The 17,358-nt window shown below is 48.2% G+C and overlaps 1 protein-coding gene across 7 annotated transcripts in view; it reads right to left on the bottom strand.

Annotated features, from left to right (window-relative positions):
- Window positions 1-3,994: 3,994 nt before the first annotated feature.
- CHST10 (carbohydrate sulfotransferase 10) overlaps window positions 3,995-17,358 on the bottom strand; it is a 29,764-nt gene continuing 16,400 nt past the window's right edge. For all 7 annotated transcript variants that reach the window (XM_008699765.2, XM_008699760.2, XM_008699763.2 and 4 more), the window contains 4 exons: window positions 15,518-15,609; window positions 9,744-9,978; window positions 7,345-7,450; window positions 3,995-5,856 (listed from right to left, as the gene is read on the bottom strand). In XM_008699765.2, coding sequence (XP_008697987.1) covers window positions 5,319-5,856; window positions 7,345-7,450; window positions 9,744-9,978; window positions 15,518-15,609 — 971 coding nt within the window. In that variant the 3' untranslated portion in view covers window positions 3,995-5,318. The remainder of the gene's footprint in view (window positions 5,857-7,344; window positions 7,451-9,743; window positions 9,979-15,517; window positions 15,610-17,358) is intronic.

Here is a 17,358-nt window from a genome sequence, read left to right on the forward strand (position 1 = left end):
TCTTGGGTTTGCATATACATGAATAAATGACCTAAGTCCCCCTTCAAACAGCACCATACTGCTGCAGAGCAGTGCCTGGTCTACTGATGAGCCCTTCAAAGTCATTCTTAATCTGTTACATTGTTGCAGATTTCTAGAATTTTCTTCAGATTTTTTCTAGAGCTTCCATCTCTCGGCTTACATTACCCATCTTTTTGTTCATGGTGTCTACTTTTTTCATTAGAGCCCTCAATGTATTAACCAGTTATTTTAAATTCCTTGTTTGATAATTCCATCATTTGTGTTGTATCTGAGTCTGGTGGCAATGCTCTTCAGATTTTTTTCCTTGTCTTTTAGCATGCCTTGCAATTTTTTTTTTTGGTCAAATTCCAGCCTTAAGGTATCAGGAACTGAGGTAAAAGGCCTTTAGCGTGAGGATTTATGTTAATCTGGCTAGGAGTTGGGCTGTTTGTTGTAACTGTAGGTGCCAGAGGCTTGCTTCCTCCAGGGTCCCTGCTTCTGTGTCCTCTGCTGTTTTAGGGCTTCCCTAAGAACTCCTCCTCCGAGTCTGCACCTTGCTCTTTCTGCTCTTTCAACTGTAACTCAATTATATTTGATTCCTGTTGATAGGGGCATGTGTAGGGGAGGCAAAGTGTAGGGGAGGGGAAGCGTTATAGAATTTTAATTATTAAATCTCAGTCTTTTACTGGACCTGTGTCTCTGGGCTGTGACCTTCACAAGAGATTCTTGGCATTATTATTATTTTTTACCCCCAGGGTGAGATAGGAAGGCTTGGGGGGTGGGCAGATTTGGGTAAAAGCCCTTCTCCCCTGAGATAAGGCTCTGCTAAAGTCTCTTCCCCTAGAAAGTAGGCCTTTCTTATGGAGAATGTTTAGAGCATATCTCAAAATGGTTATCTTTCTCCTCCACCTGCCAGAGCCAGCAGGAGATATCTCTTGACTCTTTACCATAAGAAACTGATGGGGTTCCTGGAGGTAAAAACCCTTGAAACTCTGGAAAATCCCCTATGACTGTGGCCTCCAGGAGTCTCTCACTTTCAGGCTAGCCCATGCTCAGTACCCAGTAATTTGTCAAAACTGCCATCTGAGTGATGCCACCAGTTTCTGCCTCCAGTAGCTTCTACCCTAGGTAAGGATGGATCAGCTGTGAATCTCTGTATTCACCCTTCTCTACGCATTTCAGAACAGCAGTTTGTCTCGCAACCTCAGTTCTCTGAGGGGTACGAGAAAAGGTATTGGTTTTCAGGGTTTGTTTTTTCTTTCAATTTTTTTGTTTTGTTGTTGTAAGGATAGGAGTATAGGATAAGGATAACTTCCAAGCTCTTTACACATTGGATCTGAAAACAGAAGTCTAGTTGATAATCTTGCACAAGTTAACTTCTCTGAAACCACTTCTCGGAATCCACTTCTCCCTTTGTGACATGGAGATAATAAAACTTCCAGGCCTACTTCATGTCATCATTTACATTAAAATGCTTTAGAAACGGTAAAGCACTATCGTTACTTAGGGGTTATTACCAATTTGTCAACATCCCTCACAAATTTCTGGAGGTGTCACCGGGAAATACCTATTAAGCCAGGAATAAATTTCCTAGCTCCCCTGAAATTGCTCTGTGCCCAAAGAATGAAGTAGGAGACATGTCCACAACTGGTCCATAATAACGTCCCCAGTGCTCCTCCATGCTCTTTACCGTTCTCTTAGAAGCAGAGGATAAGACCCTGGAAATGATGGAACTATATGATGGAAAAATCCCTGCCTACAACGAATAGACTATTGGGTTGTTATATGCGCAAGAAAATCATTTTACTGTCTTAAGCCACTGAAATCTTGGTGTCCATTTGTTACAACAGCTACTGTTACCCCATCTAACAAAGAAATTGATACCTTGATATTGGAGCTAGTTACTTACATACATGACCTACTAGTTGGGTGCTGAGCCGGAAAAAAAAAAAAGATATTGTAGACTAGAGGGATTGAGACTCGGGTCTTGCTGTGGTACAATATTGAGTGTAACTGTCACCTGGGATAAGGATGACAAAGAGAAAACAGAGACTGTTTTGTTCCAAAAATTGAGTGTTTAAAGATTCCAGACAATAGGAAATAAGATCGAAAAAGACCTGAAGCAAATTAAGCCCATTAAGATTTGTCAGGTAAAGTGACTCAGCCTGAGGAAAAGAAAGATAATGGTTGTGGTATTCTCATCCAAGCCCTGTTCAAGATGGCTTTAGGGTAACTACTATTGACAGGGAGACTGGCTTGGGGGCAAGGAAACACAGCTGCAGTTCCTGCTCCCTACACCTTCCCCGATCCTCCCCACTTACCAGGGGGCTTGTGCAGCCCTGTTCCAGCACTTCCCACGCCTCTCCTCTCTAGTGAGCTTGCTGTTCCAGGTTTAGGTCTGGAACGCAGCAACCCTGGTGGCAAGGCTTGAAAAACGTACCTTGAGTAACTTAAATTTCATCCAATGGGTGGTGAGGTTTGCTTCCTTTCACACAGCTGCCATCTTGATTATTCCCCTCTCCTAATCCAGGTTTCTGCTATTTCCTGCTTCTGGAGATTCCAACTGCAACAGGCCATGCTGGGGCTTAGAGGGGGAGCGGGGTGGGGGGTAGGGTGAAGGGTCGAGTGTCGGGGATGGGAAACCAACATCCCTGAGAACTTTCTGGGACCCCTCCCCGGTCAGCGGCTCTTCCTCCCACGAACCCGAGTTGGAGGCTGAGTGCCTGCGTGTGCTGATCTGCCGCATCTCTGTGTACAGTTAGCCACTAATCAAATTTCATCTTGGCTGTAATGGTTTTCAGGGCTAAGACCAATCAAACTAAAATGTGTGAGGAGAGAAATCCAATAAGAGAAAGCAATTTAAGATCCAAGCCTATTAAGTCAACCTATGATCATTAAACTTTTAAATTTAGGGATTGCCCTCCCCGTCTTCAGACCACTCCTGGGAGGCAGAGTGGCTTCTTGTTTCTTTTAAATCCTGGCTTAATGTTACCTCTGAGTTCTCACCTAGACATTTCCCAGGAGTTGCGTTCCAGCAGCCCGGCTCTTCCTTCCCCGAGGGAAAAGGCTGTGCTCCTGGGTGGGTGGTGACACCTCTCTGGCCCGGCCCTGCCCCACCCCACAGCATTGGTGGGGTGGGGGGCTGTTGAGAGCAGTGTAGAAGGCCCCTGCTGATTGGGATTGTTGGGAGAGGGAGGTCCTGGGTGCTGGCAGGAAGTACAGGTTTGCCCCAGGTTGCTTCCGTAAAGCTCCCTCTGAGCAGCAGTGTGGGGAAAAACTGCTTCAGGAGACAGAGGCATGGCCTCCTGCTCAGGCCCGGAAGGGAGGCGGTGGGTTCTGGAGATGGAAGCAAGTCAGATGACCTCGGTGGGGGGTAAGGGGCTGCACAATTCCAGGGGGCCACCACGCAGGGTCAGGGGCCGTGGGTCGGGATAGTTATGGGAACGCAAGTTTTGGACACACTGTGGGATGCCCAGATGATGTGGTGGCAGTCTCCACTCATTTGTCAAAATGTTAGGGAAATGAACCAAAGGCTAGAGAAAAATGACCTAGATCTAAATGCCAGAAGTGGGGGGTGGGGAGGCTGAGGGCGGGCACCCCAGGGTCCAAACTTTTGTTTCTGAAAGAAAATGCTATCTTTTTAAATTAGGACTAACTTTAAGGCCTTAAATTCACATATGTTATTCAGACTATTAACGTTTCAAATAGAAAAGAGGTAATCAGCTCATTAGGTATGAACTGATTTTAACAAGACTGCTAAAACTTTATAGAAGAATAACTCGTGCCACATCCTTTGTGTGTCAGCTGAGGAGGAAAGGCTACCACACTGGCCGCCCCTCGTCAACGCTGCCAACGGTCACACTTGAGCCTGGCTTCCCCTCCACAGTCCTGTCACAGGCCACCGTCTAAGCAGGCCCGAGCCGCCCCTCACTGTCGCCAGGCCTCAAGGACCACACGTGGTCACGGAGCACCTTTCCTGGAACTGCAGCACATGTTAGGTTTGGCACATATTTTTTATTTTCTTTTACTTTCACATTTACAAACTCAGGAAGCCATTTGGAGAAAGGGGAGGTTGAGGCTGCCTGGAAGAAAAGCTGGGCTCGTGGGCACCGTGCAGAGTCGGGCACTTAGGACTTCTCACAAGGAAACCTGGCTTGTATCTCAAGGGCCCTCACTGTCGGGTGACATCTGAAATAGTAGCTGTGGCCTGCTCCTCCGTGCCTGGAAGACGCCTCGGCCCAGGATTTTATTGCTGGTGAACTTGATTATCCAACTTAGAGTCCAGGATGATGGCATTATCAGAAATGGGTTCAGTGGTGAGCATTCTGCAGGGGTGAAAGGAAACTGCCATGTGTACCCCGCACGGGTCCTGCTGAGCCCTCCTGTGGCCCGGGCTTGCCTCTGGCCGCAGGGGAGGGCCCTGGAGGTGGGCGCTGTCCATCCGGACGGGACAAAGAGGCGAACAGTAATCCGGGCGGATGTGCTCAAACCACAGCAGCCGGAGCGCCAGAGCCCAACCAGCTCTCCCTCTTCCCATGCAACGTGTCCCTTAAGGCCCCCCAAGATGCTCCCTCTCCCGGGGGGAAAGAATGTACACTCCTCTCTTTTCAAAGCTGTATCTCTTGGGCTGAGTGAGACAACTGTCTGGCAGGCAGCACAGAAATACGGACTAGAAGTACCTAGGCACAGACCCTGGAAAGATGGACTGCCGAAAAGTACCCTCGGGTCACCTCTGAGTTTCATAGGAACAAGACTCATGGAAAGAATGGTTTGCCTCTGTGATTATAGCAGCGCCAAGATGAAAGCCAGAGGTGTCATTTTATTACTCAGATTTGATCCTGTATTAGCCCCATGCGATTTCTGCAGACCATTAGCTTCTCCATCTCTCCTCAAAGTGCTGGGTGCCATTCTTGCAATCCTTCAGTGACAGGCGGGACCACCCCACCCTCCAGGGGAGCTGCCAGTGTGTCTGCCTTTTTGACAGCTGAGGGAAATGACTCCACACCATGTCATTTTTCTTCCCGGACTGTCAGACTGCAAATGTTTCGCCCCTTTCCCCTCCTGAGGAGAGTAAAGGCCTAATGGCACTGATAGGGGAGGGGACCGACGGGGATCTGCCAGGGCCCTCAGTGCACCTTACGTCCAAACTAAGTTGTAACGGTCAGGGTCCAGCTTCATCGGCCGAGGCATGCCCAGGTCCATGGGAGGCTGCGGTGTCTCCGGAAAGAATGGAACGGAGGACAGGTCATTTCTGTGCTCACATCTCCCACCTGGTTAGCCTCTGGTCTAACAGATATTTGAATTCACAGTTCTACACATTAGTTGAGCAAAAAATCTGGCTTCTGATATCCAAAGAGCTTAAAGTCCCCTTCAAAACGTGCATACAGGCGCCGGATGTCTCGTTTGCTGATGCCCAGAAAGTAGCGCTCCACCTTGGTTTTATTATACACGGTAATTCCCGGAGGGATGGTAGGGTAAGACACCAGGTGGGCTATGCCGGCCTCCTGTAAGATGTATGGGGCATCGTCCTCCAGGGTCTCATGGTGACCGATCACACTGTACGTTATCTCGCAGGGTGCGCACAGTTCAACGTATGTCACCCAGTGGATGATGTGGTCCCCAAACTGAAGGTCCAGCCACCTGTGGTTTGGATCGCCCAGGTACCGTACAAAATCTTCGAACTGGATGCCCCTGGTCTCTGTGCGGTTCCTCCTGTATTTCCTAATGATGCCAGGGGCAATCTCGTGCCTGTACCACGGCTCAAAGCGGGGATTGTGAACGAACTTATCTTTAAATGCAGAAATCAGTCTTTCGAAGGGATCTCTTACAATAAAAAACTTGAAGTATGTTTTCAAGCTAAGGAGAAAAATGAAGAGCAACAAGCATTTAGGCTGAGGCCCACTGGTGGGAACCAGGGTGAGGTAGGACGAGGGCAGAGTGCCTGTTGTAACGGCAGTGGCCATGGCAGCTAGAACGCGGCCTCCTGTGAGGAGTGAGTTACACGCATCTCTGAAGCCACCCAGCCGCCTTTGGAAGCACAGCCTGTTACTGACCCATCTTATGGTGAGGAAAGAGAGGCTCAGAAACCATAACCATCCCAGGCCACAGGACTCATCATCCCAGAGGGCCACTGTGGGGACATCTACTTAGCTCAACAGATATGTGAATATTTCAAAACTTCAAGGGCGTTTGAAAGTCTTATTCTTGGGCAGGAACCCTGAGTGAGGGAGAACAGCAGAGGCCAGAGGAAGTTCCTTTAGGGGACCTCTGTATAAATTCAATTCACAGTCTCCAGGGGAAGGCCAAGCCAGAGCAGGGGGCAGGTAAGAGAAGGGGGGGGGGCGCGAGGCTGCGGCTCCAGCTCCAGGAAGGCGGCCCAGGGGGGCTGCCAGCAGTGGCAGGGATGGCGCAGGGGCAGCCGCGTGACGGGCCTGTAACGGTGCTGACAGAACAATGATGACATCGGTCACCGCTGTAATTATGGTGCCTACTCTGTGCCAGAAACCGGCTCAGGGCCCTGCACACCTGAACTCGTCTTCCCTCACAAAAGCCCCCATGAGATCCGTGCTCAGGCGGACAACAGGACCGCACTTACCTGGGAGGCTCTCTGATCCCGCATCTAACACCTGCCTTCTACAGGTCTGGCACAAACTGGGAAGACTAACCAGCACCAGAAGTAACGAGAATCAAATGGCCGAAAAGCAAGGGAGGTCAAAGTTCATTTGGTGCCCTGACATCTACTTGCTGCTCATGTGTTCAGATTCCTTCTGAGTCTTGTTCTGCGGGGTCATTTCACAGCTAATAGAAAGGAATTTTCAATTTACTAGCTAAGTCATTTTTAACATGCCCAGTCTCCACCCTTGCTGTGATCAGTGAGGTCTGACTCTCTCTGCCTGTGTAAGGCCCCATCCCCACCACCTCCCCTCCAGGCAGCTAATATGGAAGCAGGTGTAAGGCCTCTGAAAGAAAATTAAAAAATTAAGTGGGGCTCCCCTGTAATCCAAATCCCTTTCCTGTGACCTAAAGGTCATATTCAGTAAGGAATCCATAAAACTTAACAGAACCAAAGCAGAACAAAAATGAACTACTCATTTCTATTAAGAAAATTATGTAATCTTTGTTTGAAAGGACTGCATGAAGGTAAGGGTGGAGAAGACATTCTGAAATTCTCATCAAGGTTTGTGAATTTAAATGCACTGAACACTGGGCTTATGCTCGGCTGCCTCTTGCCAATGTAAACCAAAGCGCCCAGCAGTCCCTGGAGCAATTTGAGACGCATGGCAAAGACAGAACTGAGCCTCAGGCTTTGCCAAAATCCCCCTCCCCTTAGGAACCTACTCCTACCGCTTCTGAATTTCTGCATCGCTGAAGGAAGAGAGACGAGGGAGGCCGTTCTTCTCATGGTCATGAACCACATTTTCGGGGATCTCTTCAATGGAAGGAAAAGCCCCTGGGAAGGAAACAAGGGAGGACAGGTTGGCTGCCTCAGTGCGACGCTTGAAGGAAGATGCCTGGTTCTCTTAACTCGGGCCCCATGATCCCCACAAGCCCATCCCTTAAATCCCAGTTTAGGTCTTTGAATTCCAACTGCTTCTGCCAGCAGGATGAGAGAGTGAAGAAAAGCTTCTGGTAATCCATAAGCCAACTAGAAGAAACAGACGAGTTGGGGTGGGTGGGGGGGAACATGGGGGAGAAACACTGTCAAAACCTACCCCTGGCAACACACCTAAATTAGGTGAAATCTGACATTTAAAAAAGATCCCTGCGTGTAGAAAAGATTCCTAAAATGAGCAATATTCATTCTACTTTGAAATTGGGGGAAATACCAAAGGAGTAGGACCATGAAATAAACTGCTGGCTGATGCCCGTTGGGGCCCATTATCCCCAACGGGCTTGGCTCTCCCAGCTCCACATCCCTAAGCTTAAGGTGGTTCCTAGGCAGCCTCGCCACATGCCAGACTGGCAAGTGGCAAAGCCGACTGGTTCTGGGAAAACCTGGCCAATGCTGTGGGAGCAGTGTGATACAGCTGAAGCAGGGGACAAGGAGGACAAAAAGAATCTAAGGCAGGACAGACTCAAAGCCACAGTGCCCAGGTCAGGGCTGCCAAATGGAACCTTGGATGCACCCCATTCTCAGGTTGGTGGACTGGGCAGGTTTTTCATTCTCTTCTCAACTTCAGACAAATAGAAACAAAGCGTCATCATCTATGAAGGTTCTAGCCAAGCCTCAGCAAACCTTCCCATCCATCACTGGGTTAATCCTGTCATGTTAGAGTCTGGCAGGAAAGGATCTCTGTTGGGCCATCTACACAGTGGCCACTGGCTTGACTGTCTGATTTATCCCTTCCCCAAGTATGTAAGCACCAGTCTGGAACTCTGTGCTAAGTGCTATGGATGGCCATGAAATGAGAAAGATGAACGTCTGCTCTCGAGGGGATAATGAAAGAACCAGCTCTGAAGATTTGTACCAGGACCTGCCCAAGTAACTGTCCCTGTGCAGGTGTCTCTAGGGACGACTGAAGATAGCCACAAGGACCATCCTCTATTTTATGGCCTGGCAAACGGGCCGCCATTTTTATCCTGCACTTGTAAGTTGGTGTTTACTTCTTTAAGGTCTGATACTTTGTACTGTGGTGGCATATTTCTAAGACTTTTGTGTATTTATTGTCTTAAATTTGATTTGTGACCTCACTCTTTGATGTCAAAAATCCAACTTACTATCAGATTACTCAAGAAGCCATTAATTATACAGCGTAAGATGAGGCAAGTGTCTCCCTTGTTTCCTCCAACCAACCACGAAAAGGCCAAATGAAGCAAGCATGAAAAGGCCCATTGACCACCAACTCTGAGAACAGCAGCAGGAGTGGTGGGCTGGAGGGCAGAGACAGCAGGGCCACCTGCCACGGAGCTCTGGGGACTGATTCCCGGTCCTGGAGCCACACTGCTGTCGACTGGAATTATGTTTCTTTTGAAGCTGAAGTTAACAGACAGAGCCCATAATTATCTTGGACCAATTCAGGGTAATTGGAGTTTAAACAAACAAACATGGTATCCGAAAAGAGCAGTGACTAATCAAAACCTGTAGAGTATGAGGTCACTTTTCAGTGACCTAATTTGTTCCCAAATAAACATCCGATTTCCTGAAGCAAGTCGATTCAATCCTCTGAATATGGAAGCTCAGTGTAAAATGGGGACGCCTTCTTTCTAGCCAAGTGGCACAGAATACTTCATCTGTGGGTGAAGGGGCCCCCAGGCCCACCTGGCAGGGCTCTCCTCCTAGGCATGGGTGCAGGCCCTTCCACTACAGAGGGGCAGCCAGGAGGCCAGTGTGTGTGGAGCCTCGACTTACCAGGACAGAGCTAGTGGCCCGTAAAAGGCAAGGCAGTGCATCTGAAGAGAAGAAAACGGATCAGCCTGGGGGTGGGGATGGGGGTGGTGAGTAGGCTGCTTGAGACAGGGATTCTACTCTGGAAAGTGAGGACAGGAGATTCTGACCACAGGTGGGGCCCTTTGAAAACTTTAGTATCTAAAACTTTTAAGCCACCGGCTTTTAAAGTACACCACCAACACGGGAAACCCAACAGAGAACTGTCTATAAGCCCTTCCAGGACAACTGTCCCTGCCTTGGCTCCTCTCTGCTGCCCCCCTCCACCTCCCCTGCCCAGGCCACAGCCCTCTCCCCCCACCCCCAGGCAAACCCTGCTGTCCACCAACCACAGACATCCACGGGGCACTGCACGCACCATTTAACACAATCAGCACTTTCTTCCACTGGGTGTTGCCCACTTTGGGGGTCTGGCAGAAAAGAATCTTGTGCTTGTCACAGACGAATATCCGGTCCAGGACAAACTTGGAGACTGCGGTGTGTGAGAGGTTCTTCAGGGCTTCATCCCTGCAGACGTTTCTGATGAGTTCCAGGCGCTCCATATAGACCAGGGGCTGAACAAGCCGGCCGTCTGAAAGCACTTTCCCAGTTGGCTGCAAGCAACAAGGAGGCAGAATGGGAACAAGGGCTTTGTCAATAGAAAACAGGAGTGAACCCCGCAGGAGCCACCTGGGACGCCCTTTCCCCTGACCTCATGCTGTGTGCTGACACGCTGAGGGCGAGAACCAGAGCTGCCTCACAGGAAGGGCAGGACTCTGCAGGCACCATTCACCTTCAGGGGCCTGGGATTCAGGTGACATGGATGGGCTGGACCAAAGCTCAGTCAGAGATGTGAGGATGTTTGTTCAGCCTCAGCCACTCTGACCAAGGAGGAGGCACGGGAGAGAGGCCTGCCTGTCACTTTGCGATGGCAGGCATTAGGGCCCACGTGTCTTGGACACAGCAGGATACCCTGCGTTCCGGGATTTTAGTGCAGGCCAGTTTCTGCCCCCTTCCTTCTCCCTAGCATTTCCCTCCACATAATTCTGAGTGTACTTATGTGGACAGTACCTAGGGACCTGTCATCTACACACGTGGTGAGTGGTCCAGAGATACTCTGGTATACGGGAGAATTGTTTATTAACTAGCAAAACATACCTTAGGTCAGTCAGTATGGGTTTTAAAAATGCCAAAGCCATTACTCCATCTCCTCAGTGACAGGCACGTGGCTATGCTTCTCTGTCATGAGGCTTAAGGAGAGGGGAACGGGTACTGCGTGGTAGTGGCATCCGTTGTACTGGAAGCGTGGCTGTGGGCAAGCGCTGGAGCACGTTGGTGCTGATTTCTGCTGAGTCCTCCCACCAGGCGGGAAAATCCATGTGAGCACTGGGCAAAGGCTCTGATCCAGACACCCCTGCCTGCCAGGAAAGCAGGCCTGGAAGCGAGCGGACACAGACCACGGGGACCATGGGGGACATGGCCTCCGGCTGCGTTTCTAAGGTTGGGGTGCAAGCTGCACAGGGGCACTGCTGCGGCTGCTTTTACTCTGTGACGTCTCAGTTCTGAAGGGTTTGTTTTGATCACCTCAGAGTTATCTGGAACAGGTCTCTCAGTTTTTCCTCTCAAAACCAGTGTACTTTCTAGCCTGTGTGTAGCGAGGATGGTTCCTCTGTAGCCTTCACACACAGAATACGACTCGAGTGTGAATACTGAGTCATCGCTCTCCCTACATCAGCTCGAGCTGGCACCGAACGCTGTGGAGAAGCCCGTGGCCCACCCTACCCACCCCTACCTCAACTGCCACTCTTTGTAGACAACCCATTTTTAATACCTGGGTGCTGGTCAGATTTTTTCCATAACGTTCCAGCACGTTACAAATTTTTCTAGGTTAGGTCAGTCTGAGTTTCTCTGCTGATTTGCCTGGAAGGCCGGGAGCCCTTCCTACCTGCATCCTCGGCTCAGAAAATGTCCTTTTTCCTCAGGACACTTAGGTAGGGGTGGAGCTCATGTGCGACAGTGGGTGAAAGTCATTTGAGGTTAGAAGGTGGGCAGGGGTTTCTGGATCAGAGTCTTCACCCCACAGCTCACATGGGTTTTTCCCATCTGGTGGGAGGACTCCTTAGAGCAGAAACCAGCGCTGACGTGCCCCAGCATTTGCTCACAGTGGCTACACTTAGGTACGACTGACACCACTAAGTAGAACCCGTCCCCTCTGCTTACAAATATCGTGTGCTTAACACTCATGAGATGGGAGTCTTATACCATATATTTGTTATACCTCAATGAATGTCTTAAGAAAGGAAACATACAAAAGTTCTGACAGTGGTTGAAGGGAGTTATGGATTGTGATGGGCCGTAGTTGTTTTTTTCCTTTTAATGTTGGATATTTCTTTAAAATACATGAGTTTATCTTCCTTCTTCATAAAATACATCATTTAAAAATATTGGCTGGTGGGGAAGCACCTATATAGACTTCTAGAAAGTTCTAGAAAACTGTTCCAAATCCTCTGTGGATGATTTCTACCACATCTGGGTACTATCTGTATCCAAAGTTGGCTCTGCAAATACAGCACATTTTTGTCTCTCTTCCTTCAGCACGATCTTCACTAACCAAAAGTCACAACTCTGCCAGAACCCCCTCTGAATTTCCTTCCAGGGCTCACCTGTCCCTTTCTTACCAGCATGGGTCCTTTCTCATCTTTCCTTCCTCTCCTTTTCTACAAAGTGACAGCCACCATTTCCAGCCACTTCCTGAAGTGGCCTCAGGGCCTTTCCACTACCCAATAAATCTGAGTTGAGTCAGTATGGTTGGCAAGGAAAGTGGACGCAAAATGGGTTCATTTGACTTTCCTTCTTAAGAGAAAGTTGACTTAAAAAACCAAAAAAGATGAAAAAGCTCAAGTTCCAAATCATGACACATACCCTCTGGGCTGTTTTAGAACCTAACACAGTATCTGTAACAGAAAAGGGCTTTTGTTAAAAAACCGTTTCAAAATTCTACTGCTCTGTCACTCGGCAGAATGAACTGTTTCACAAATATTTATCGAGTCTTTACTCTGTGCTTGGATGCAGTTGCAAGTGTTCTGTGGAGACACTGGGAAAGCCTCAGCTGAGGAAGAACGTGTGTGGCACTGCCGCGTACGTGTGTGTGCACACGCAGAGGTGGGGGGCAGGAGGTGAGGGAGACAGAGCCGGCAGAGGGAGGCACGCCAGCAGCTCGGTGATACCCTGTCCTCAGTGGCTTGTTAACCCCTCCCTGTTCGCATCATGGTGGAATGTCTGCCCACAGACATCGCCCGGCTTTTCAAGAAGCATCCCCAAAGGCAGTTCTAAATAAAGAGTCTGTTCCTCCAACCCCACTCCTTTGGCCACCTCTAGTTGTGGCCCTTTTCCACAGCATTTTGAAATGTTTCTGCTGCTGTTTATTGTCTATTCATTCCCTTTAAGTTACACAGAACTTCTTCCCAAGAGTTCAAACCAGACGGTCTCCTAACTTAACTTTATTGAATGGACCAAAATGCCCTTCTATCTCTTAAAATGCACTAGGGTTTTCAGGCAATCCATTTACGGGGCAGTTGTAAAACCAGTCCTCCCCCAGGGACTGGGTCAGTTACAAAATGGGGAGGAGGACATGCCCTTCCAGAACATATGAGAACAAGGACACTGGAAATATTGGGACAACAGAGGTTTCCACCCCAGCACCCCAGCTCCCTGCTCTTTCCTCATGGATCTGCCGTAACCAAACTCCCTGACATACCTCCTCACGTGTTTGACTGAATTTCCTGGGTTTCCCTGGTGAAGGGAAGTGTCTTGGGAATTCCTAAGGGCTGCTCCCTGAGGTCAACACATTCTGGAAGTGAGAGTGGGCACCTGCAGACTTACCCAGCTCTGATCCTTCACAGAGACCTCCCTTCCTCCCCAGGGAGCACAAGCACGAGCATGAGACTGCTACCCTGGCCCTTGCCTTCCTGTTTTCATAAGTGGAGTCTAATTTAACCTCATTCCCTCCCCGACCCCAGCTCTTGCTCACTTATCGACATGGTCTCTCTCTCCTCTCCTCACTCTATTCCAACTGCTTTAAACCTCAGGTCTAACCTGGACTGCGGATGACACTCAAGAGCCGTACATCACAGGGCACAAGTTCTCTTGAGAAACTGCAGAAAAATCTCCCTCATTTTCAAATCCATTTGTCTTCAAGCGTAAGCACTGTATATAAAGAAAAACCATTTCTCATTCAATTGTGCTTATGGACTGGCACAGTTTTCTGTTTTCCTCCTTTGCAAATACACTAAACCAATTTTAATGACTGATACTATCTTCCATTATTTTCCATTAAAAAATTCAGCTCTATTTCGCACAAAATAAACTTTCTTTTGCAGTTTTTAAAAACTGAAGTATAAGTGAAACACATTGTATCAGCTTAAGGCGTACAACATGTTGATTCAACAGCTGCACGAAATAAACTTTGAAAGGTGAGCTACACAACCTGATCGCATTTATAAGTCACCCTTCTTTTGGGAAGACAGATGCTGAGTTTAAACATCTAATGACTCCAGGTTTCAGAGAATCACGTCTGACCGATGCTTCCCACTCCCTTTACCTTGCATCCGAGTTTCCTGAGCATCAAGGGGACAGGGTAGCAAGAGCAGGGGGCAGAGGACATGCAGTTGAAAGTCCGAGCCCACTACTTGCTGTCCCTGACATACTGGCTCTGTTCTGTGAGCCTCACTTTCCACATGCGCAGTGAGAGCAAAAATACTTACGGCTCAGAGGGCTGTTTTTGAGGACCAGTAAGATTATAAAACCCAGTAAAGTCTTCTGTGGACTGCAAGGCATGTTCTGCTGCAGCATTTCCAACCATGGTTAATTCCCGCAGGCCCACGGTCGTTGTGGGAAGAGCACTCCTCCATCCCTCAACAGTGCCCCCTCGGATGGTCACTATTGTTCTTCACAAGCCAGGCATCCTCACAGGACCCGGTCTCAGAGCAACTGCATTCCTCTTGCGAAACTCTCGCCCCACCTCCGTGTCATTACTGATCCCAGTAGCTAAACATTTATTTTCTTACCTCCTTCTATTAAGGCCACCCTCGTACTTCCTACAGGTTTTTCTGGTTTCCTGTCTCTGGTGTCCATCCACTCTCTTTCCTTGCCCTGGAAAGCCTCAACCTAAAAGCATTTCAGAGAATTCTGCAGACTTGACCCATCAATCATTGTCTTGCAGCCTGTAAACTCCAATAGCACTTCACTCTGACCAGGTGCACACTTTCTAGACTTTGTTGGGATCTAATCTGTTGTCTTTACCTTGCAAATCAAGGACAGGAACTGTCTCTTTCACTATGGCTTAATGCTGGGCTCATTAATGTCTTACTGCTTGGTCCACCATTTCATTCCTTGTGGTGTACCTGCAACCCAAACTCCAGACCCAGAACAGCGGTTAGCAAGTGAGAGGGGAATCTCAAGAGTGTGCTCCCCATCACGGCTGGAGAACGATTAGGGAATTTTTGTGTAAAAGGAGCCTGAGGAGAAAGAGTCAGAATATCAATGAAGGTGAGCGCTGGGTAAAAGTCAGCAGCCTCAGGCCCTGCCACTAACTCCCCTGTGATTTGGGACGATTAGCCTTTTCCCTAAACTCTGTCCTCTCAACCATGCCATTCGGAGGTGAGATTAGCTGCTCTTCTCTCCAAGAACCCTTCTACCTTTAAAAGTCCATGATTCTGGGCCACAGACCTTTCCCCACTCCCTTGGTTTTCTCCTGACCTAGCCCAACATCCTCCATTCCCCTGGCAAGGCTCCTTCTCCACTGCTCAGGAATTCAACACAATCAACATTTAGAGAGGATCCATGGTGTACAAAGTGCTGTGAGGAACATAAAAATAGATGCGACCATGCCACCTCCAAAGAGAAGCTAAAAAGATGAGCGGAAATGTGCCGAAGTGACACAAGCCACAACTCCACAGCAGAATGTGGTGGTCAGAGGATACCAGCTGATGTGACCATTGGACAGAGGGGAGGCTAGTTCCATGGGATGGGGGTACCCACTGGGGCCAGAGGGGGTGAGAAGGGGACACCACAACTCAATCGGGAAGCAGCAGCCCTGCCCTCCCCGGCTGACCGAGTCAGAGGGGATGGTGCCCTCTGCCTTGCTGTGCCCACCTTCAGTTCCTCAGGAAAGTGCTTCTGTCTGGGCAACTTCCCCGCATCTGGCATGGCTGTCAGGAACAGGAATTCCTGTTTGGCGCTGTATGCTAGGAGACAGAGAGGTTAAAGCGTCTTCTCATGGAAGAACAGACACACAGACCAGCGGGACAGAACAGAGGCCCCAGAAAGAGGCCCACACAAATATGCCCGACTGACATTTGACCAAGGTGCAAAAACAGTTCAGTGCAGGAGAGTCCTTTCAACAAATGGTGCTCCAGCAACTAGACATCTATAGAAAAACAGAAAAAAAGAAGCTTTACCTGACCTCACACTTTACTCAAGAACAAACTCAAAATGGAACAGTACTTCAATGTAGTAAAACTTTTTTAAGAAGAGAGGAAAAAAATCTCTGGAAAAGATTTCCATCTTTTCCTGACTCTTATCAAAATTTAAAACTTATACTCTGCAAAAGACCCTATGAAGAGGCTGGGAAGACAAGCTACATGCTGGGGGAAAATATTTGCAAATCAAATATCTAGATATGTAAAGAATTCTCAAAACTCTACAGAAAAAAAATAAAAAACCAATCCAATCAGAAAACAGGTAAGACAAGGACTGACATCTTACCAAAGAGACTCTATAGATGGCTAATAAACACACGAAAAGATATTCAATGTCATTAGCCATGAGACAAATACAAACGAAAACCATAATGAGATACCCCTACACACCTAACAAAATGGCTAAAACAAAATATAGCACAAACTCCAAATGCTAATGAGGATGCAGAGAAACTGAAGAACTTACATGGCTGGTGGGAATGTAATATGGAATAGCCGCTCTAGAAAACAGTTTGGTAGTTTCCTTAAAAACTAAGCATTTAACTACCCCATGACCTAGTAATTGCATTCCTGGGCATTTATCCCAGAGAAAAGAAAATCTGTATCCACACAAAAACCTATACACAAATGTTTATAGCAACTTCATTTGTAATAGCCCCAAACTGGAAAAAAGCCAGATGTCCTTCAACAGGTGAATGGATAAACAACAGTGGGACATCCACAGGATGGAATACTACTCAGCAATAAAAAAGGATCAATGTATTGATACACACAGTAATAGCTGTATGAATCTCCAGGAAATTATGTTGAATAAACAAAGCCAAGGCCAAAAGGTCATATACTATATATAACATTCATAAAAACAAATTATGGAGAAAATAAACTAGTGGTTTCCAATGGGGGTTGGGGGCAGGAGAGGGAGGTAGGTGCGGCCATGGGACGCCTGGGTGGCTCAGTCAGTTGGGTGTCCCCCTTCAGCTCGGGTCATGGTCCCAGAGTCCTGGGATTGAGTCCCGCATCGGGCTCCTTGCTCAGTGGGAGTCTGCTCCTGCCTCTCCCTCTGCCTCCCCCCTCATGCTCTCTCTTTCTCAAATAAATAAATAAATAAATAAACAAATAAATTTTTTTTTAAAAAAAAGAGCAACCCAGGGCTCCTTGTGGTGATGAAGATGTTCTGCATCTTGACTGTATCAATGTCAATACTGTGATTCCAACTCTGCACTCTAGTTCTGGAACATGTTACTGTTGGGGTAAACTGAGTAAAGAGTATATAGAACTCTGCATTCTCACAACTGCATATGACTCTACAGTGATCTCAAAATTAAAGGTGTAATTTTAAAAAACCAAGTTAGGGGCGCTTGGGTGGCTCAGTTGATTAAGCATCTGACTCCTGGTTTCAGCTGAGGTCATGATCTCAGAGTTGTGAGATGGAGCCCCGAGCTGGGCTCTGTGCTCAGTGCAGAGTCTGCTTGAGATTCTCTTCCTCTGCCTCTCCCCCACTCCTCTCTCTCTGTC

This window comes from Ursus maritimus, unplaced genomic scaffold (assembly GCF_017311325.1).
Source record: "Ursus maritimus isolate PB19 unplaced genomic scaffold, ASM1731132v1 scaffold_6, whole genome shotgun sequence".
Lineage (NCBI taxonomy): Eukaryota > Metazoa > Chordata > Mammalia > Carnivora > Ursidae > Ursus > Ursus maritimus.